General features: G+C 39.3%; 1 protein-coding gene across 1 annotated transcript; it reads left to right on the top strand.

Moving 5' to 3' along the window:
• Window positions 1–1,143: 1,143 nt before the first annotated feature.
• LOC110951638 (NACHT, LRR and PYD domains-containing protein 12-like) lies at window positions 1,144–16,409 on the top strand. Its single transcript, XM_051944897.1, has 10 exons — window positions 1,144–1,226; window positions 1,302–1,418; window positions 1,687–1,801; window positions 3,081–3,146; window positions 6,638–6,863; window positions 8,639–10,424; window positions 10,498–10,671; window positions 12,426–12,599; window positions 12,703–12,749; window positions 13,722–16,409. Exons 1-10 carry the CDS (start codon window positions 1,144–1,146, stop codon window positions 14,303–14,305), a joined length of 3,372 nt encoding a protein of 1,123 aa, XP_051800857.1. The 3' UTR covers window positions 14,306–16,409.
• The last annotated feature ends 1,561 nt before the right edge of the window (window positions 16,410–17,970 follow it).

Below are 17,970 nucleotides of genomic sequence, written 5' to 3'. Positions count from 1 at the left end.
GTTGTCTAAAGATTTTTACAGATATTTAATTGTTTCACATGTATAATCCTTAATAAACATACCAGAACGCTTCTAGCAGGATATAAACTAGGCGAGCCCTCAGTAGAGGGCAGAACCACGCCCATGCATGATACTCTGTATCAATTTTGATCATCCTACGTATATCCCTTCCTACTTGATCTGCTGACCTCTAACTCCACATCTGAGCAGGGGACCTTAGACTGATCTTCAGTGCCAAGTTTGATCATCCTGACTTCAACACTTGCAGAGATATCTGACCGGACACACACACACACACACACACACACACACACACACACACACACACACACACACATGTTTGTTTTTCTATACCGGTGGGGACTTACCATTGACTCCCATTCATATCTAACTCCTAACCCTTACCCTAACCCTAACCTTAACCATCACCAAATCAATGCCTAACCCTAAACAAACGTTTTTGCACTTTTACATTTTTTATTAACAACAATATGGCCAAGAAAACGGTGTTGCCACCCGTGGGGACCTCATTTTAGGTCCCCACCGTGAAACAAGTCCCCACCTTTATAGCAAATAGTCAGGTCAAAGTCCCCACCGGTATAGCAGAAACAAGTACACACACACACACACACACACACACACACACACACACACACACACACACACACACACACACACACACACACACACACACACACACATACATACTTACCCAGCCAGATACCGAAGCGAATGCAGTAACCCTGCTGACGTAAGTCAGGCGTGGTTAATGAGTCTCGGCAGCTATAGCTCCATCTAGTGGTGACTCAGTGGATCTACATTAATGTGCTTTGAGTTTCTGTTTCCTCCTCAGACAGGTTGGACTGATTTGATAAAGATAGCAGAGGAGGAAATATTTTAAAAAACAGATCAGTCACACTCAGACTCTGAGGAACAGACAGAGGATAACGTCTCTACACTGTTTTAAAGATCTTACCTGGATGTGAGTTTGGCAGGTAAGATTCTCAAACTACATATTAAGTGTCTGGTGAACTCTTTGACTCCCACACTGCTGATTTTATTCACATTTATTGAGCTGACTGGTCTTTTAATGAAGTTTTGCTGCAGTAAATCAACCCAGTTTCTCTCTGTAAAGCCTCAACAATGAGTGAGGAGATGGAGGATGGAGTTTTTACCTCCAAAGCAGCTCTGTTTGGGCAAAATGACACCCAGACCAGAGTCAACAGGTGAGATGAAGAGATCTTTAACTGGTAATTGTTGTTTTCCAAAATCTAAAATCAAGTTAACCTCTTGTGTTAAAGCCAAAAGAACCAGGAGAGACCAGACTCTCCTGCACCCAGCTGTCTGTCCATGAAAAGTGACGCATCTAAACGTCAACCGATTGAATTCAAGGATGGAGGCGACTCTGATCAGCAGACGTGAGCGTTTAATGTTTGTTTTTGTGACGTTTATGACACTATTTAATCACATTTTTCACTTAAGTAGGCTTTCAGTTTCTGCTACTTCAAACTTCCACTTTTCCTCACATTTCAGAGAGGAAATGCTGCACTTTTTAATCCACTGCATGTCCTTGATGACTGAAAAACTGTAGGAATATTTCTGTGCTGTACAAGATCTGAGCACTTCTTCACCTATTAAATTTCATAACCTGAAGTTTGAAGTAAAAGTGTTTATGCTGTGTTGAAGTCAGGAGAACCAGAAGAGACCAGATTCTCCTGCACCCAGCTGTTTGTCCATGAAAAGTGATGCGTCTAAACGCCAGCCGATTGAATTTAAGGATGGAGGCGACTCTGATCAGCACATGTGAGAATTTAATGTTTGCTTTTGTTCATACAACTTTGCTGAACTGTGAAATCAAGTTCAGTTTACAAACTGAAGTTTGAAGTAAAATGTCTATGTTGTGTTGAAGCCAAAAGAACCAGAAGAGACCAGATTCTCCTGCACCCGGCTGTCTGTCCATGAAAAGTGACGCATCTAAACGTCAACCGATTGAGTTCAAGGATGGAGGCGACTCTGATCAGCACATGTGAGCATTTAAAGCAAATTCATAACCTGGATTTTGGATGTTTAATCTGTTGAAGCCAAATTAAACAAGACAATCCAAAGTTCAGTTAGCGATACCACTCTGTTAATGAATGGTACAACTTTTAAAACATAGCAGACATTTGATGTTGACTTTAGTTGAATCATCCATTCCAGGAAGTGCATTTAAAGTCTGTAGCACTAAGGAAACAAATAACACCGAAACCGGTTGAACCAGCTGTTACGGTAACTAGTTTATTCTTAGAAGCTGCTATTTAAGGAAATTAATCTAATCTGTAAACGCATCATTACAGAGCAGATTACAGGCTCAGTGTAACAACAAGTAGACCAGTGAGAGGACATTTGAGTGACAGTTTAACACTTTAGACACTTTATTTTAGTAGAAAAACAGTTTAGGTAAAAGTTTGTCCTGTACAGTATTAAGATGAATTCTGTAACTTGGTGTAATAATAGCATTCGTTCTCTCTGTGAATGGACACAGTTAAGGAGTGTGTGTTACAGGCAAAGACTGAGTTTTAGTATCCTGGCAAGTTTTGGATTGCTCTCAATCTTAAGAATTAAAAAATAAAAAGCATAGTTAGACACGTTTGCCCTGAAGCTGTTGTTTTCTCACATTCTTATCTAAGTTCAGAATCTGCTGTAGAAAATATCAGGTAATCACACATAAATTTAGTAAACCAAACCAGTTTCAAGTCTTTTCTCTTGTAAAAACCGAAAAACACAGTTTTAAAACACTTCAAAAACATTTATTTGTGTCACTTCTCAGACACAAACTGATTTTTGTGCAAGTGGATGCGATGAATGTTGTGTATTTTCAGACAGGCTGATATTTAAAGTGTTGAATGTTGTTGTTAATAAGTAAACAGCTGTGTGAATATAAAGAGAGCTAGAGAGAAAACTCATGAAGTCTGTGCCAATGCTAGTCCAAACATTCATCTACAGTGGTTCATATAAAGTATAAATTCAGTTTAATGCTCTCCTTTGACTTTCCTACAACTCTTCATTTTCTGTTCAGTTTTGCTCACACTCCTCCCCACACTGACCAGAAGAACTCAGAGGTTCTTGGTGATCGACGTCAAGCACATCTGGACTCTGTTTTCATGGTAAGAATGCAGCTTTTTCCTAGCCTAGCCGCGCTAGACAACCCACGGCAACGAATTTAATTCTCTGCCAGGGTGGGTCTAGTTACCCTCCATAAGGCTCGAGGCTGGATTCTCCTAAAACTGGCCGGACCAATCACCATGAAGTGTCGAGTCAGAAGGCGGGCGTAACTAAGTGACGACAGAGGCGTGACAATTCGGACAGAAACAACCGGCGCACAATAAACAGTTATCTTTGGACTCGGCTTTGGCCACAGCCCTTAAAGATTTGAAGCTAAAATTCAACTTGAAAGATAAACAAAGGACAGCACTGAAGTGTTTCATTGAGAAGAAAGACGTATTTGGACTTATGCCGATGGGATATGGCAAATCCTTAATATACCAGTTGGCTCCGCTGGTTGGGAAGCTAACGGGACTTAGCCACAATCCGCCGGCGCTCTAGGAACTCCGTCAGCCTATTCGTTGCGTTGATTGGTTGTATACCTACCCAGTTGCTGCAGAGTGATTTGATAGACAACCTTTTAGCCCGCCTCCCTCCCTGTCGAGCGCTCCTAGACCCTTGTGCCTTTAGAACATGGGTCTAGCGCGGCTAGGCTAGCTTTTTCCTACATTTAAATTCAATTTTACGCTACTCAGACACTAAATTAGTTGCATAATCCGTGACTTTCCAACTCTTTTTGGCCGATTCCGACTGAATAACATCATTTTTTTTAGGGTTATCAGGTCTCTCATGTTGTAAAATTAAAATATTGTTGAACAAACTCTAATCATGATAATCCAATGGCAGCTGCAGATATAAAATACAGAATAAGAAAACTGCTTCTTCTGTATAAAACATGTTAATTTTTATCTAACACTTGTTTGCTTGCCAGATAATTTTTCATTTTGAAGTATTTATACCTATGATGATGTCAATATCACTGTTCATCCCATAATTTAAATAAATAAGTTATCTTTTATTGTTAATTTTTACATAAATCTGATTTTAAATGGATTTAAATAGCCCTTTTCTACCCTAGTGGCACTCAGAGCTCTTTAAAATGTTTCTTATTCACACCCCGGTGATGACAAAGCTCCTCATCAGTAAGTACATCTGGAAAGTCCCTCATATTTAAACATGTTCAATAAACCCTGACAGTTTCCTCATTGGCTAAAGTGAAGGTCCCTCATGTGTCATTTGGTCTGTTTGGTTTCTGTCAACATAAAAACAGAAGTGTGCACTGATGCAACTCTTCTCAGCAGGAGTTTGCTGTGGATTTTTTATCAGCTTTTGTTTTTAACTAACAACAGCCGTGAGTGTGAAGTTACAGGTAGTTAATTCCAAACAATGAGCTAAAAGACACGACAGAGATCTTAAAAGAATGTCTCAGTCACTACAGAGACGCATTTTGACATTAAAGTGCAGGTAAATACATCTCAGGCTTTTGATGTGGTTCATAATAAATACATTTTTGCATTACGTCCTTTACAGACAGCTGTCACTGCTTTGACTACAGTATATAAAGGCTCTTTCATGTATTATCCAGCGGCAGCCCTTTGTTTAATTGTCATTTTCTATTATTATCTCTCTTTCATCACCAGAAAGTCTCTGCTGGAGACAACAAATAAAGATGTACTGATCTTTTTTAAAGATTGGAAAGTTAATCAGAAAAGCATTTCCTAGAAAAACCGGTTAGACTTCATTCTTTAGTCCTTTTCTTTTACAAAACCAAAACACTCCTCATGGTATGTTGCTGGAGAGCTGTAACTACATGAGTTTACCCCGCTTTGGCCAAAACAATATGAAGTCAAACTGTATTAAAGTGGGATTTAAACTTTATCAGAAATTGCTTCCGTATCTTTTGGCTTTACAAGAGAAAAGAAGTTCCTTACCTGCATAGTTTTCAACGTCAAATGACGCCCTTTAACAACATGCAAACTGTACTGGTGATTTTAGCACCAGGTTACTTAATTAACTTTAAGCTTCTTAAGCGGGCATGAATGATCCACTTTTACACAGCAAAAAAGTATGTTACAGAGCAGGATCTGTAAAAACCTGCCTTCTACAGAAAGTTCATCAAGAAATAGTCCAAATGAACAGTCAAAAAGCTGCACTGAGTCTACTGACTGTAAGGCATCCTCGTTCTTTCACAAAGTCTACCACCAAATGCCTAAAACTACACACATCAAACACTAACAGACAGCAGTGAAAAACTGATCAGCAGCTTTCATACGACAACAAATCAGGTGTTGGTTCTAACTACAGAAAAGAAAATGAACTGACAGGAGCTCCTTGATGGATAAACTTCATGACAGCTGTTCTATGAAAATTCAGAGAAAGTCCTGCAAATATCTCGTAATATTTCCACTGGGACGTTTTACTTAGGTACCCAGAATGTTCCTCTTAAGTCAGGATAAAGTTCCCTAAAGACTTTCTTCCTAAAACATTCTGAATGTTCTTTTGAGAATGTTTTTCCTTTGCCATGTAATATTTTAAGACTTTATTTGATGAATAATGTTCTATAATGTGGTACCTGTATTGTCCAGTTTGACAGATAATGAAGTGAGTCATCATGAGGGAAATTAATCTCACGTGGATTTTTCCTCCTGGTGTGACACAAAATGTCTTCACAAAGATCTGTTTGATCGGCTTCAAAGTTATTCTTTCTGGGATAATAAACATTCATGATACCAATCAGCAAAACTTTCCTTATTAATTGTATTCCATTTGAAACTAGTTCCTCTAATTAGAACGATGCTCACTTGGCTCAGCATTATTGTTCATTATTTCGATTAGTTGTTTGGTATATAAAATAGCAGAAAAAAGGTAAAAAAAAAACAAAAAAGCGTCGGTGCCCGACATGACGTCCTCAAACGTCTTGTTGTCCACAATCCAAAGATGTTCAATTTACTGTCACAGAGGAGCAACAAAACCAGAAAATATTTAAGAGCTGGGAATCATAATTTTCACTGTTCAAGTCAATTAATGAATTTTCAAAATAGTTGAAGTACTAATTTAATGGTTAAAAGCCTATTATTCATTGCAGACTCAATGTTTCCTGTCTAGGAGCACTGTGAAGGGTGAGATTTACCTGGTTAGTTTGAAAAAAGCATGTCTGGTTAACGTCTCCACCCTCAGTAAAGACAAGCAGCTGATTTTTTTTGAAAAGATTTTCAAGAAATGGTTTAATTTCTCTATTTGACTATTGATCTTATTCTATGAGGTCAGCTATTAAATGTGGCATCAATAAATCCAAAGTACCATCATATAACATTAGATCAGATACAATAATACAATATCTGTGTTCAAGTCCAGTCTGGCTTCATAATGTGTTTTTTTTTCACAAATCTTCTGAATCTACAAGGAGCAGAAAGCCTGCTTTGGTTTGGCTACAGATTTACTTGAAAACAGTTTTCATATTTCAGCTGTCAGATGAGTGTTCAGGACAGGTGGATGGAAATCTTTGCTTCCATCACTGTGAGAAAAATGTAACTGCTGCTCTGTATTCTTGTAGGTGCTTGAGGAGGAAATAATTAATTTCACGAGAAGTGAACTGAAGAAATTCAAGAAAATCCTGAGTCCAGAATTTTGTGGAGGTTCAGAGACGCTGAGAGAGGACGATGATGACACGCCTGGAGAAGAAGAGCAAACAAGCAGCAGCAGAAATGCACTTCTGAAAATCACACTGAACTTCCTGAGGAAACAGAAGCATGAGCAGCTGGCTGAGTCTCTGCAGAGCAGTAAGATAAATTTAACTCGTTTCTCAAATGTAGAATTAATCTGTCTCAGCTTAGTGCTCTAGATTCATCTGCATTCAATGTTCAAGAGTAATGTTTTGTCCCATTGGGGGAAATTTGTTCAGCGAACACAAAACCATACCAAATGCAGATGTGCTAATATGTCAAGATGTTAGGGAATTTCTGCGATGTCAGGTGAGGAAACACCGGAGGCGAACTCAGGAACACTCAGATGACTGATGTAGAGAAAAATGCTTTACTGAATTCAGGAGAATTGACATAACAAGTGCATTGTCAGTATCAACTCTGAGGAGTCTCTCTGTCCTTGCAGGGTTTATACTGTCTGAAAGAGAAAAGAGGCAGGATCTAACCTTGTTGTTGTTGCTATATCAGCAAATAGTTGTCTGTCTGAGCAGTTGGTGTGCTTCTGTGTGTCTCCAATTGGAGTCAAGGGATGACCTTCTGTATGTTGGTTGGAAATGACCTATTACCGACAATTTTTCCTTAACACAAGACAGGAAAAACACAGCAGAGGTGCTTATTTCCATGAAGCATATCAACAGTACAAGGAATAAAAGAGACATGCAGTCTTTTAGATGCCTGAAAACAGCAGCTTGTGGACATTATCTTAAACTCCTCATGAAGTGGATGGTTCTGTACAACATTATTTCTCCTTTAAATGACAAAAACTTGATCTCAGTCATCCCAAACATCTTACAAGGATGATCAAAAAGTGCTGAGACTGTGCCATTAAAAATCTGAAACTGTACTTGATCTAAATTTGGCCACCATTTCCATCAATGTTTTCTCCCTGTGCAGGGTTACATCACTCCCAGTAAACTGCAAGTGCTGTTAGTTAAAATTAGACATGCAGACAACAACAGTCACCAAGCCATCTACAGTCGCTACTGCTCTGTATTTTCTTAATTTGATAACCATGGAAGGAAATCTGAAGTGCTTTTTGGCACAAGCACCATCTGTGACGAGTACTAAATCCTCTACATCTACTGAATCCTCCTAAACTGTGTCAATAAGACAACCTTTCAACTTGAAATTCATTTCGGGGAAGAGGGGGAAGTCACAAGGGACCAATCAAGGAGGTAGAGCAAGGTGAAAACCTGTGCATGATCGGACTAACGTGATCGCATCTCACTCATTTGTGCAAAATGACTGTGGTTGGAAATTTAATAATGGAGGTCAAACAGTCAACAGTCAAAGAAAACAGTGAGCGTGATCCTGGTACTGCTGATCCGATACAGCTTGTCCATGTCTTAAGACTGCAACTCTTTTGCTGTGAAAACTGTTGTTTCTTCTCTTAGTGGTAGCCACAGACCCTCCTCTTATCACCAGAGATGATCCTCCACATGAAGGTTGATTGCACAGATTGTGATGTTAGCTCTCTGTGAATGTTTTAAGTCCACAGAAAAATCAAAAATGTGCACCTACTGTTAGTCAGAGGCTACCAAACATCTGTAGCACAGGTTTTGATGTTGGCAGTACATGTGATCTCCTGACTCGTGACAGCTGATTCCCGCACATGTTGCCCACATATGATCGTGACATGCTCCACTAACAGTCCCAGAACTTTTTGATCACCTTGTGCATCAAATAAAGAGCAGAATAAATGATCACAATGTGCATTGTTAATATGGGTATAGAATATCTGAGTGACTTTCAATAATAGTCCATTTCACAAACCAGAACTCCGAGGAATGTTTGCAGTCAGTTCACATATTTACCTCAAATCCACTGACCTAATATCTGTTGGTTTTTTTCAGAATCTTGTGCTGCAATTTGCCAACGTAGATTAAAATCTACCCTAAGGAAAAAGTTCCAGTGTTTGTTTGAGGGCATTGCCCAAGCAGGAAACCCAACTCTTCTAAACCAGATCTACACCGAGCTGCACATCACCGAGGGCGACAGTAGAGAAGTCAACGATCAACACGAGGTCCAACAGATCGAAGCAGCATCCTGGAAACCACAAAGTCCAGAAACCACCATCAGATGCGAGGACATTTTTAAACCTTTACCTGGAAGAGACGAACCAGTCAGAACACTGGTGACAAAGGGAGTGGCTGGCATCGGGAAAACAGTCTTAACACAGAAGTTTACTTTGGACTGGGCTGAAGAAAAAGCTAACCACAACATACAGTTTATATTCCCATTCACCTTCCGAGAGCTCAGTCTGCTGAAAGCTAAGAATTACAGTTTGGTGGAGCTTCTACATCACATGTTCACTGACATCAAAGAAGCAGGAATCTGCAGCTTCAAGGACTTCCAGGTTGTGTTCATCTTTGACGGTCTGGATGAGTGTCGCCTTCCTCTGGACTTCCACAACAATGAGATCCTGTATGATGTTACAGAGTCCACCTCAGTGGATGTGCTGCTGACAAACCTGATCAGGGGGAAGCTGCTTCCCTCTGCTCGCCTCTGGATAACCACACGACCTGCAGCAGCCAATCAGATCCCTCCTGAGTGTGTTGACATGGTGACGGAGGTCAGAGGGTTCACCGACCCACAGAAGGACGAGTACTTCAGGAAGAGATCCAGAGATGAGGAGCAGACCAGCAGGATCATCTCCCACATCAAGACATCCAGAAGCCTCCACATCATGTGCCACATCCCAGTGTTCTGCTGGATCACTGCTACAGTTCTGGACCACGTGTTGAGGATCAAAGAGAAAGCAGAGCTTCCCCACAACCTGACTGAGATGTACATCCACTTTCTGCTGGTTCAGACCAAACAGGGCAATGTCAAGTATCTCGGAAAAACTGAGACGGATTCAGTGTGGAACACAGAAACCAAGAAGATCATTCTTGCCATGGGAAAACTGGCGTTTGAGCAGCTGGAGAAAGGACACCTGATCTTCTATGAAGCAGATCTGAAAGAGTGTGGCCTTGACATAAAAGCTGCATTAGTCTACTCAGGACTGTTCACAGAGATCTTCAGAGAGGAGCGAGGGTTGAACCAGGAGAGGGTGTTCTGTTTTGTCCATCTGAGCATTCAGGAGTTTCTGGCTGCACTTTATGTCTTCCTGATGTTCATCAACAGTGGTGTCAATCTGCTGACAAGAAGAAGGTTGCCACTGCGACATGCAACTAGATTAAAGCACCTCTACCAGAGGGCAGTGGACAAGGCTTTACAGAGTCCAAATGGACACCTGGACTTGTTCATTTGCTTCCTCCTGGGTCTGTCACTGGATACCAATCAGATGCTCCTACGAGGCCTTCTGAAGAAGACAAGAAGCAAACCACAGATCAAAGACGTGCTGGTGCAGAACATCAAGAGGAAGATCAGGGACAATCCCTCTCCAGAGAGAAGCATCAATCTGTTTCACTGTCTGAATGAACTAAATGACCATTCTCTGGTGGAGGAGATCCAACAGTATCTGAGATCAGGGAGCTTCAGTGAAAACAAACTCACTCCTTCTCAGTGGTCAGCGCTCGTCTTCATCTTACTGTCATCGCGGAAAGACCTGGACGTGTTTGACCTGAAGAAGTTCTCTACTTCTAAGGATGGACTTCAGTGGCTGCTGCCAGTGATCAAAGCATCCAAAACATCTCTGTAGGTGCACAAATGGAGGCTTTAGTTAAGTTATGTTCACTTTATGCTTTGTATTCACCCTTTTTTTCTTCAGGCTGAGCAGCTGTAACCTCTCATCGAGAAGCTGTGAAGTTCTGGCTTCAGTTTTAACCTCCAACACCTGTAATCTGAGAGAACTGGACCTGAGCAACAACGACCTGCACAATGAAGGAGTAAAGCTGCTCTCTGAGGGACTCAAGAGTCCACAGTGTGAGCTGGAGACTCTCAGGTCAGTATTTGGTGAATAAGTAATCATTTTCAAAATGTCCTTTGCGGCAGGAAACAACAACAACCTCAAAGCAGTAACCTGCAGGCTGAAAGGTCTGAAAAAGATTTACATCTTGCAATAAGGCAGGCCTGTTTGTTTCTATTGATAAAACAACAACATTGACCTTCTTGGATGCAAATGTTGAACCCGAACAATTCCCCTCTCTCCACTTTGAAGGGATCCAAATGCTACATCCAAGTTTAGCACCATCTAAACTGACTATAAGTAGTTTAAGGAAATATAAACAAGCTAAAGCATATGCTATTTCCTGATTATTTTTCCTTTTTTTTGTTGAATTTCCCTTGTTTATTTATAACTTAAATATGCTTCATGAAAAGAGAACTTGTCGACATTATTCCTTCAATACTGATACATCGTTGCTTGTGTCATGTAACCAGATAGTGCTGTGAACGGGACATGTTGGAGACAACAGAGTAATGACTACAGATAAAGAATTAGAGCAAAAAATGGTGCATTTTAAGTTGAATGTGTTTTTTCTTTTATCAGATCAGTTTTAAAAAAAACAAGTGTGATATTGATTATCTGAAAAATGCTGAGTATCGAGTCAGATAAAAACAACCAAAATGACATAATATCAACCAAACCAATAATCTGTCTATAGCTTGTGTGTGTTATTTGCTCCATGATTATTACCTTTTTTTAATACATATATATACACATACACACATATACCCATATATATGTCCATCATGGACAACAGCTCCCACCCACTGCACCGGACTGTAGTGGAGCTGAGCAGCTCCTTTAGCACGAGACTCAGACACCCTCAGTGCAAGAAGGAGCGCTACCACAGGTCCTTCATCCCCACTGCCATCAGACTGTATAACACTACTGTGTAGTTGTTATTATGTGCAATATTTATTATCTTGTTCTTGCACTTTCGTGACTTTTGCACTCCTCTGTTTTTTGTTTCTAAGAGCCCTGTAATGTTAAATTTCTCCTTTGTGAGATTAATAAAGTCTATCTTATCTTATCTTAAAGATTAAAAAAAAAGTATACCCATGGGAATAAAAAAAATGTGGCGCATCTAATCCACCCAGTAATTTTGGCTTTTGAAGAGTGGTTAATTTGATCCTTGGTGTTTTATTTTTCCAATAGAACTTAGTGATTATTGAGTCTAGGGAGTTATACCAGGTGAGAGTGGGATGGATTGGGATCATTGAAAAAAGGTAATTTATTTTTGGAAGGATTGTCATTTTAATGATTGCTATTCTACCTGAAATGGATTGTGGTAGTTTCATCCAGCGAAGAAGGTCATCCTCTATTGTTTTAAGTAGTGGAGTGAAGATGTCAGTATTGAATTTTGCTTATCGATTTAAGTCATTTTTAAAGAAAAGAAGTGTAATTTTTCTTATTCATGCTTCTTAAATTTGAATATTTTCTGGTTTCTTTATTCCACTATGACAGTGAACTGAATATTTTCGGATTGTGGACAAAACCACACATTTGAGAACATCGTGTTGGGTTTTTGGAAACACATGTTTAACCGTTTTATGCACCAGACAACTAATTAATAAATGAAGAAAATGGTCAACAATTTACTCAACATTAGTTCCAGCACTTGCCTTCTCCCTGTGGTAGAAACTGAGCAGAGCCTGAAGGTGAACCTCTCAATCATGCAGTTGATATTAGCTTGTAGTTTCAGCGTCTGTTACTAACGAAGGCGTGAGTCTAACCTGAAGCTTTGTGTGCAGGTTGTCAGGATGTCTGATCACAGAGGAGGGCTTTGCTTTCCTGGCTTCAGCTCTGAGCAACAACCCTTCACACCTGAAAGAGCTGGACCTGAGCTTCAACCATCCAGGAGACTTAGCACTGAAGCTGCTGTCCGATGGTCTGCGGGACCCCAAATGGAAACTGGAAATTTTCAAGTATATTTCATTTTATCAGTGTGTAGAGAGACATCAAACCAAGTGTACGTCAATGCATGCTTTGGCTCCTTTGTTCATTTGTCTCTTTCTACTGCTTCCACAGGATTGATCATTGTGGAAAGATCAGACTGAATCAAGCTCCCCTTAGATGTAAGTTAAAACTTTCTTCTTCTTACGCATTTTGTCGCCAAGACTTGGATCAAATTATCGATGCCAATCTTGTGTCTGACACCCCAGAGGAAAACTGTCGCTTGTAATCGTTTAAAAAAAATCTTCTTTAAATGTTCTTCAAGGTAGGATGATTGAACATGTTCTAAAAATGTTTGGTGAGAACGCTGTTTGACTGTTCAGAACATTCTTTCTTTATTATGGAATTACTATTCTTCTTATTATGATACTGGGGAATGTTTTATAGATTCTATGGGTTCCTTCAACAACTTCCCCTCAGAACATTGCAGGTGGAATGATCCACCTTTCTTAATTAATCACAGTACAGGACCATCTTATAAAGAATGTTCTTCTTCTGAGGCCTCAATAACATCCTGAAAACATTTTTTTTGTTGCATTGAAAACATCCTTCCTTTGTTATCACTGGTGAAACATCAGATAGAACGTTCTAAGAGGTGTTCCCTCAACAAAAAGACAAAATGTTTTGCCCTCAGTATATCACATTAGAGGAACATTTTAAATCGTTCTGTCATCCAAGGCCTCAATGACATCTGGATAACTTTTTTGGAATGTTGGTTTGAAGAAGTTCTTCCTTTGCTATCGTGGAATGTTTTCTAGAAAAATGTTATATACTGTGTTCCCTCAACAACATCCTAAAAACGTGCTCAGAATATTTCAGACAGAATGTTCCACCTTTACAGGAATGTTTACAAAAACATAACCTATAACATCTGAAAAACATCAGTCCAATGTTGTCACCATGGACCATAATCCTCTGATTGTTGACTTAAAACTTTAGAGATTTGTCTATTTGAAATGTATTTTTGACTTTCATCCTGAAGATGACACCAAAGCAAAAAAATTGAGCCATCTTAGATAATCAACCAACAGCACGAGTCGTAAATCAACATCCTCCAGAAGAGGTTTTCTACTGGTGTTTTGTTCTGCCATCAGATTTCTGTGAGCTCTCACTGGACCCAAACACAGCAGACAGAAACCTCCAACTGTCCAAAGACAACAAAGAGATTGTGGTGGTGCAGGAGAAGCAGCCGTATCCTGATCATCCAGAAAGGTTCGACATCTGGAAGCAGCTGCTGTGCAGCGATGATCTGACTGGACGCTGCTACTGGGAGGTCCAGTGGAGAGGACGGGTGAGGATCGGAGTGAGCTACCGAGGAATCAGGAGGAAGGGAGGCAGCGATGAATGTTGCATCGGATGGAACAATCAGTCCTGGAGTCTGTACTGCTCAGCTCAGGGATTCACCGCCTGGCACGATAACACACCGACAGACATTACAACACCTCCATCGTCTGGCTCTAACAGAGTAGCAGTGTATGTGGACTGGGCTGCTGGTACTGTGTCCTTCTACTGTCTGCCCTACACAGTCTCCTCCATCAGACGGATCCACCTCCACACCTTCCACTGCACCTTCACTGAACCGCTTTACGCTGCCTTTGGGTTTGGACGAGTTCTGGAGTTTGGAAACGACTCCATGTTGTTATCGTCCTCAGTGGCTCTGTCTCAGGTAGTAGAGTGAATGTTGGTGTAGAAATGTGGCTCCTGCAGCGTGCACAAGGCTCCTGCAAGTTTCAAATCCTTTTTTTTCTGTTGTACATATTTATTTACGTTTCACTACCTCCATCCATCCATTATCTACACACCGCTTAATCCTCATTAGGGCCGTGGGGGGCTGGAGTCTATCCCAGCTGACTTAGGGTGAAGGTAGGACAGGTCACCAGTCTGTCACAGGGCTACACATAGAGACAATCAATCACACTCACATTGACAAATCATTTAGAAACACCAATTAGCATTTTTTGGACTGTGGAGGGAGCCAGAGAACCCGGAGAAAACCCACACATGCACAGGGAGAACATGCAAACTCCATGCAGAAAGATCCCAGGCCAGGATGCGAACTGTGGATCATGTAGCTGTGAGGCAACAGTGCTAACCACTGTGCAACCCGTTTCACTACATCAACATATCAAAAGTGCTGCTTTAAAACCAGTTTTTGTATGCATCTGTATGAGTTGTCCAGGTGAGAAACTTTTTTAACGAGCAACTGTGAGAGGAAGAGATTTGTGTAAAGCTGACTGACGCCTACAGACCTGAACTGACTAACAGACCAGAAATCTGTAATGACTGTGAAGCTAAAACTTGACTTATGACTGTTTGTAGATGGATGAAACTAACCGACCCACACAGGACTATCACATCTGCAGGTGAAGAGTAATGCAGCACAAACAAAAACACCATCAGAGCACATTTAGCAAAGGTACTGAACACGGCAGAGAATATGCACTTTGGTACAAACCTCTGTTTTTGAGATAATTTCATTTTTGTCATTTAAAATATATGTACAACAATAGATCTTTGCTCCATTGTTATAAATACAGACAAAAAACTATCCACCCTTCAACATAATAATAATAAATGGTAACTTAAAGCACAATAACAATGTTATTACACATTATGAAAACAGATACTGTAAAATAATCTGGTCAAATTCAACAGAAAAGAGAGGGAAGAATGGAGTTAGATAAAATAAGCCTAAACAAAACAACAAAAATATGCCTGAAAAGGACATTTTAAAGAAATGATAGGTAGGGATGTCCGATATTGGCTTTTTTTTTTGCCGATAACTGAAATGCCGATATTGCCCAATGCTTAATTTTTGATTCCAATATCTACCGATACCGATATATGTGGGTTATTTAACGAGTTTTAGATAAAACCACATATCTCCTGTAGTGGAATTAACACATCATGTCTGGTTTATGCCCCAATGGAGGCATTCTCAAATGCAACAAGGCTTTCCAAATGTAAACATTGCCTGTGCAAAGTAAGAAACTTCAACTTAAGTTATAGAAAAAAAATGCCATATATTTTTTTTTTTTAATTGTCTCAAGCAACAGTTCACACTCCCCTTCCCTCCTTCTATAAGTCTGGTAAATGCTGGTGAAATCCAGACATTATTTTATTGGTTTTCATGATAGACAAAAAATAAACGAAAACGATAATGACTGATACTACATTTTTATGCATATATATATATTTATCAGCCATCCCTAATAATAGGTTTAGTGAGTTAATCTCAGCCAAAAGTTTTCTGAATAGCCCTGAATCTCCAATTCTTTGTGCTCATAGAAAACATTTAAATATAATAACTGCATTAGAGATATATCATCCGATGCATAAATGCAAAATAAAAATATTTACCGTATTTATTTATATCAAGGGTGAAGGGAAAGTCAAGTGGAATTTAAATGGAAGTTATCAAAAACAAAAGCAAAGCCTGAATGAAACAAAAAGTAGACAGGACCAGACGGATAATTGATAAATTTTATACAGCCTCAGTGTTGATAACTTGTTTGGGTTTTATTCCGTCATAGAAAATATATAACTCCACTCATGAACGCAAAATATAATAGAAGAGTCAAGGCATCGTGAAGACAGAGAAAGAAAATAAGACTGAGTGCTGAAGTCTCAGTGTTGTTGTTTCTGTAATAAAAGGAATTCACAGTTCACTTATTTATTGCCGTAAATTTCGTTGACACGCAGTTTGACTTTAATTCAGGGTTTTGTCCGAGCACTGATGGAAGTTTGCACAGAAATGAAGATGTAAAAAATGTTTATGGTTGAAAGTGATTTTGTAATAAACGTTTTGATCACAAAACTGGAATCTCGAGGTTTTGTTCATTCTGAGTGAGACGAAATATAATACTCAGAAATTATGATAATCTGCATGAACATTTTAAAGTACAAAAGAAATAAAATGAAGATGTTGAAGCTTAAATTACAGAAAAGCAGTGAACCTTGTCATTCACACAAACATGTACTTGCTCTTTCAGCCACACTTCTCCTGTCTGGGTACTTCTGCTTTTGGTCACTCTGTCTTTGTCATTCTGCATTTTTGTGCATATTATGATTGTGATATTTTATGATTATTAATGTTTAGTGTTTCATTTTCAGATATTTTGTAAAGTAAACAGAAACAGTAAACAGAAAGATGGGCGTCATTTTACAGTGATTTTCTGGAAACGGTGCTGCCAATACAGGAAATTTTCATAAAACCTTTAACAATGTAATGTTTTTTAAAAAAAAGTAAAAATATGTCACCAGAGTGCACTGTAAAGAAATATATTTTTTAAAAATGGCAACAATCAAGCAACGAGGATGCCAGAAACTGTACCATTTAAAACTGAAGGAATGGTGAATATAGTTGAAAATATCAGCAAAATAATTGTATGTTTTATCTGATTTATATACAACAAAACAGTGTAACGTCATAATAGAACCTTTTTCATACAGTCAACATTTGAATTACACATTTTTTCCAGATTAAAATAAATCTTAAGATTGTATAATTTACATTCTTACATTTAAAAAATAATAATATTTACAAAAGTACAGATTTTTGATGTGGACGTTACTTTGAATTCTTTCTTCTATTTTAGGATTGACGTGTTCATTTTTTCCCCAAAACATTTTCTTAACACTGCAGGCAAAATGTTCCACCTTTGTAAATACATCACATTAGAAGAATGATACATAAAAATCATCTGAGCCCTCCATAACATCTGTAAAACATTTTTTATGGTGGCTACGTTCCTCCTTTGTTTCCATAGATCATAAACTTTTTAACTGTTTAGCTCGTACACTTGAACTCATCACGTACTGATGCTGACAACCACTATGATTACTCTACTTCAGCTGCTAGAAGTTAAGCCAGAAGTAAAATATGAGGGAAAAGAAAAGTAGACAGAATCATGTTATTGGAGACTAAATGTTTTAGGACAAAAGTAAATCTGAAGCCATTTCTAAGTGAGTTTAAAAATGATTTTATGGTTATTCTCATGACAGAATTAACCTAATTTCTGCATCCATGAGTCTGCACACGTGCACAGATGGAAGTTGTGATGTACTTTTACAACTAGTAACACAAACTTGCAGCACAAAGCAGCTCTGGTCCATCAGAGTGTCAGCAGACATCAGACACTGACTGCTCACTGACTGCTTGGTTTCACTGAAAGCAACTTCTACTAATGACACAGCTTTTACTCCAGTTTTATCTCTGAGCTAGCCTAGCCGCGCTAGACCCATGCTCTGAAGACGCAAGGGTCTAGGCACGCTCGACAGGGAGGGAGGCGGGCTAAAAGGTTGTCTATCAAATCACTCTGCAGCAATTGGGTAGGTATACAA

Source organism: Acanthochromis polyacanthus, chromosome 2 (assembly GCF_021347895.1).
Source record: "Acanthochromis polyacanthus isolate Apoly-LR-REF ecotype Palm Island chromosome 2, KAUST_Apoly_ChrSc, whole genome shotgun sequence".
Classification (NCBI taxonomy): Eukaryota; Metazoa; Chordata; class Actinopteri; family Pomacentridae; genus Acanthochromis; species Acanthochromis polyacanthus.
Note: the sequence above shows the minus strand (reverse complement) of the source record. Positions and strands in the feature narration are given on the sequence as shown.

Bases quoted from the DNA above. Each gene is read 5' to 3' on its own strand.
- LOC110951638 (XM_051944897.1), top strand. From the start codon at position 1,144: ATGAGTGAGGAGATGGAGGATGGAGTTTTTACCTCCAAAGCAGCTCTG. The intron at 10,672-12,425 runs GTCAGTATTTGG...CTTTGTGTGCAG, and splicing joins TGTGAGCTGGAGACTCTCAG to GTTGTCAGGATGTCTGATCA. The intron at 12,750-13,721 runs GTAAGTTAAAAC...TTCTGCCATCAG, and splicing joins GAATCAAGCTCCCCTTAGAT to ATTTCTGTGAGCTCTCACTG.